Consider the following 5,112-nt stretch of genomic DNA (forward strand, 5'->3'; position numbering starts at 1 on the left):
CCAGTGGAGGCGAGGGGCAAACATAAAGCTTGCCGTAAATACCTGCAGACAGAGGCCAAGGAAACTGGGGAAACAGCAGAGGTGGAGGCCAGCCTGGGGGAGGGAACTAGGAAAGCTTCGTGGGGGGCGGGGAGTGGCCCACATAAACTGTGCCTAAAAGGAGGAAGTAGACAGGCCTCCGATCGCCTCCCGCGTCTCCCAGGGACCTGGCCGGCATTTGGGTGCTCTCTGGTTTACGTCTGCAGTTGCTGGCTTCTCCGAGGTATGCACGCGTGGGCGTCGCGAGGGCACAGGGTTGCTATTTAAAGCTCTTACAGGGCGGATGGCCAGAAAGGAGCACGGCCCTCTTCCCGCCATCAGTGAATCCCTTGCAACCTGATCACAGCCCTGGCCAGAGAAGGAAAGAGGAAGGAACACGTGCCAAATACCGGGACCAGAAAAGACAGGCCCTCCAGAAAGCTCTGAGCGTCTGTCCTACTCACTGACGTACTCCAAGCACCCAGCACAGGGCTTGGCACAGCAGCACCCACTGAAGACGTGTTCCCCAGATGAATGGGTGCGTGAATGGGTGATGACCGAGTGTGTTCTGAGCAGAAGGAAGGTGGAATCTAAGCTGTGTCCGAAAGGACGCGTAACAGCTGGCCCCATGGGGGCTGGGCAGGGAGAGGGCTTCATACAGAGCAGACAGCCTGCCAAAGGCTTAGAGGCAAAGAGCAAGCAACATTGAGGGAAGCCAGCCCAAAGCTTCAGTGCTCAGTGCAGACGCCCAAAGTCGCCAAGATCACGGACTGTAACCTGCCAGGAGGGAGCGAGAAGATAGAAACGTGTCCCCAGGATGAAGGACAGAGGTGTCAGCCATGGCCCGTGAGCTGAGAACCCTCTCCTGTCCCTGCTCCCCCATCTCCACCTTCTCCCTCCTCACACACTGCGGTGGCTGAGGCAGTGTTTGGGGAAGGAGCTGCAGCTGAAAGATGAGGCAATGCCATCCTGGGGGAAGGGAATTCTAATGACAGGCATAAGGCTTGATCAGAATGACCCCTTAGAGCCAGGCCGGGGTAGCATCAACCAGGTTTGATTCCCAGTCGGGGCACATGCCCAGATTGTGGGCACAGTCCCCATTAGGGGACATGCTGGAGGCAGCCGGTCAATGTTGATGTTTCTTTCTCGTGGATGTTTCTATCTCACTCTCCCTCTCCCTTCCTCTCTCTGAAATCAATAGAAACATATTTAAACAAAACAAAAACTATCATAGCCGCCAGAAGAGGGGGGTGCAGGGCGCCTCAGCACTGGTCACACAGAGACACAGAGACAGTCCTTCAAATCACCCAGACTCAAGTGTCCTGCCACCGGTTATTCTCCCACCAACGTGGTGAATTTGGTGCCACCTGTGCAGCTGCCCCTACTTCTCTGGCAGACAGGTTCCAGGCCTCAGGTGCCCATGATCGAGGGGGGAGGGAGAGCAGAGACGAAGGGACTTTCCACCCTGAAATATTCAGCAGGTCCGGATGCCAGCTGGTGAGCAGCCTGACCCTGGGGCTCTGAGGTCTTGGGCCCCATCCAGGCGGCGGCTAGAGTAGGAGTGCCCAGGCCTCACCACCCAGAGAGAGGGCTGCGGCCAGGGCTCCCCCGGAGATCAGTCCTGACCCAGGCCTCATCTCTGCACTTGCTGGAATTCCAGCACCTGCCCTCTTGGCCTGTCCTCAAAGTGTTCTTACACCCATGGTCACATTCAAACTCAGACCTCCCTGTGCAACAGAGCCATGCCTCCGGCACCTTTCTGACACACTATTTCCTCAGTCTTTGGGCCTCCAGTTCTCCTCTTCTGAACAGAAAGGGAGGGAGACTAGCACAATCACAGAAGTAACTGGGCCAGAGGAACGAGTAGCTTTTCTGTGCATGCATGCATGTGTGTATGTGCATGTGCGTGCGCGCGTGTGTGTGCATGTGCATGTGTGTGTTTGCGTGTGTGGTGAAAGGGGGCACACTAGAAGCCGAACTAAGGTGCTAATAATTGGGAGCAATAGACACAAACTTGGAAGACCTTTGTCACACTTCTCTAGTATTGTCTTCTGCAACCTCCTCCCTCCCTAACCCTTTGCACTCCGAGCATGGCTGTTACTGCTACTGCCTGAGCACACTGTATCCCCTCCCTCCCTCCTGCTCCAGCAGCCCCTCTACCTAGACCGCTCAGCCCTTGCTCTTTCCGAGTAGCCCCTCCAGGCAGCTGCCCATTCCCCCCACCTGTGTGCCCCCAGAACATCAGCACCGTGCCTGGGGGATTCCAACTCACCCTATAGGACCAGGGACCCCTAAGGTCTGCCACCCCAGGACTCTTGCTTGCAGGATGTCTACTGGCCCTTGGCCCATGGCAACATGGGTCAGCCAGGCAGGCAGCATGGTCTGGGAGCACTAGACCAGGAGTCCAAGATCTGAGCCCTAGGTCCTGGCCCCTCTGATCTCCCAGGGTCTGATATGTCTACTTCAGTCACCCAGAATCTTGCAATTCGAACGCCTCTCAGGAAGTACTCGGGGATGACTGCCCATGGAGAATGAGGAACAGCAAAAGTGCTGCCTTGGATCTTTGCCCATAACCAGGAATACCCTCTCCTCCTGGTCAAAGAGGCCACTTGTGCAAAGTGTACTCACAGAAGCTCACAGGGGGTCAGAGCTACATCGTCCTATATCACATGATACACTGTGCTCTTCAAAAACTGTGACTAGACATCCTTAAGGCTCTTGTTCACTGGGTGGCGGGCCATGAAGACAGGGACGAAGTTTAGTTTTCACTGAGCTCAACCACCTCACAATGGAAACTGAGGCCCAGAGAGGGTGAAGAATCCACCCAAGATCACACAGCTTCTGTGTATGTCCATGGCCAGAGGCTCTGTGACTGAGTGAGGCACAAACGGGCCAAGTCGAGAGGCCCTTCGTTTTATTCTCCCTTTCAATCCCACTGCTGCAGTGACCATGTCTCTTTCGCTAAAGCCAGCAAACAGGCATCTCTCTCAGGCAAACCAGGCACAGAACGACCCTCGCTCTTTCCAAGGGCAGAACCCAATCCTGGCCACACACAGGAGTGAAAGCTCTGACACACCTCAAATTCTACTGCCCACAAGGTGTCAGACAACATGAAAGACTGGGGTCTCGCCCGGCTGGCGTGGCTCAGTGGTTGAGCGCCTACCTAGGAACCAGGAGGTCACGGTTCTATTCCCAGTCAGGGCACATGCCCCGGTTGTGGGCTCGATCCCAGTAAGGGGTGTGCAGGAAGCAGCCGATCAATGATCTAGGGTCTCCTAAGCCAGGGGAACTTAATTCCATATGTGTGTGACAGCACACTCCCAGAACATAGAGAACCCTCTGGTGCTCCTGCCTGTCCAATGTCCATTTCCCTTCCTGGGGGAACGCTTCTTGGGTCATGAAGTTCAGGTGGGACCAACTCTACTTTCTGGATCCAAGTTACCCAGGCCCAGCTAATGAGAATCTAACCTTGGACTTTCCCTAGAATCACGGGGAATAAATGATGTTGTTTCCTCCAGTCTTCTCGGGAAGCAGAAAGAAAGCCTGGAGCTATTGGTGACTAGTGTGCCAACTCAGGGAAAGATCTGCCCAAGAATGAAGCCAACCAGCGGAATCCCACTTCAGAGGCAGAGTCTAACACTAGCACTTGGACCCCTGGATCCAGCCAGACCTGAAGGCCTGGGCTCTCAGTCATGTGCACCAATACACATCCTTCCTGCTTAGGATGCTGTGTTACTGTGAGTCACATGCCTGGAGGAGCTGTGACGTGGAACAGGAACAAGCAATGCCGGAGAACCTCTCCTGCTCCGTTCAGGTTGAAGGTACCAGGGGTCTGTGCAGCTCACCCAGTGACTCTAGGAGCCCAGGCCCGGGGAAGGCAGAGCACAGCCTGAGGCGGGGAGCGGCTCCTTACCTGTGCTGGATTGGCCATGGTCTCAGGTTCTGCAGCAGAATACACTGTGGAGAGGAAAGAGACCCCATGAGACTCCCTTGCACTCTGCTCCCCTCCATTCTCTCCCCCAAACTTGCTCACCCTTCCTTCTTCCCAAGGGAGAGTATGTTCTCCCTGCTCTTTCCCAGCTGCCTCCAGCCCTTCAGGTTCAATGACACCCCAATACCTGGCTCGGGGCCAGGTGAATTTTCCAGAGGACAATGGACAGACTAGCTGGTGTCCAGGCACTCCCACCAGGATGGGAAAGGGACTTGGAATGAACCCAGAGGGAGAGAAGTCACAATCACTGACTGCACGTGGCCCCTCCAGGTGGGGCAGGGTACTTTCCTAGAAATGGTCTCACTTAACCCTCACAGCAATCCTTCCCAGCATCTGTTCCCCTTTCTTATGGAGGAGAAAACTGAGGATGAGGGGAGTGGGGGTCAGGGAGGTTAAATAATTTTCCCAAGATCACACAGCTTAAGACTGAATTCAGTCAAGTCCAGATTCCAGAGTCCACACCATCTGCACCCTACGTGCCCTCTTTCCAAGTCACCAAGATCTGTTCCAAAACCCAGCCAGCTGAGCGGTCCGCACATGAGAAGACTCGGGGCTCCTGGTCCCCTGCTGCAAATACCTGAAGGGCCACGGTGCCTGTGTAAGTCAAGAGACACGTCCTTAGCATCTACTCTGATAAGGCACCGCTCTCGGGACTGAGTTCAAAACCTGCTTTTCTGGAGCTTACTCCGTAATGGGGAATGCAAATGCATGTGATAAAAACCAGGGAGAAAAGCCCCGGCTGGGTGGCCCAGTGGGTTGGAGCGTCGTCTTGTAAACCAAAAGGTTATGGGTTCAATCCCCAGTCGAGGTTCGTATGGAAGGCAACTGATCGATGTTTCTTCCTCACACTGACGTGTCCTCCTCACATCTCCCTCTCTCTCTCCCTATTCCTCTCTCAAAAATCAAGAAACATTTCCTCAGGTGAGGATTTAAAAAAAAACACAAAAACCACTGGGGAGAAACGATAAAGCTTGGTCAGGAGAGAGCGACAGTGGTCAGGGGCTCAGTGTGGCTGGTATGGAGGAGGTGGGGTCAGGGGCCCAGTGCTTGAGGCCACTGTGGAGACTTTGAAATTTTCTTTGATGAAACAGAAAGTCATGGGG

The 5,112-nt window shown here is 54.7% G+C and overlaps 1 protein-coding gene across 1 annotated transcript in view; it reads right to left on the reverse strand.

The window, feature by feature from the left end:
• ANXA6 (annexin A6) overlaps window positions 1–3,981 on the reverse strand; it is a 49,793-nt gene extending 45,812 nt beyond the window's left edge. Inside the window, exon 1 of the mRNA XM_006766271.2 lies at window positions 3,932–3,981. Coding sequence (XP_006766334.1) covers window positions 3,932–3,949 — 18 coding nt within the window. The 5' untranslated portion in view covers window positions 3,950–3,981. The remainder of the gene's footprint in view (window positions 1–3,931) is intronic.
• Between the last annotated feature and the right edge of the window lie 1,131 nt (window positions 3,982–5,112).

Source organism: Myotis davidii, unplaced genomic scaffold, assembly GCF_000327345.1.
Source record: "Myotis davidii unplaced genomic scaffold, ASM32734v1 scaffold18, whole genome shotgun sequence".
Lineage (NCBI taxonomy): Eukaryota > Metazoa > Chordata > Mammalia > Chiroptera > Vespertilionidae > Myotis > Myotis davidii.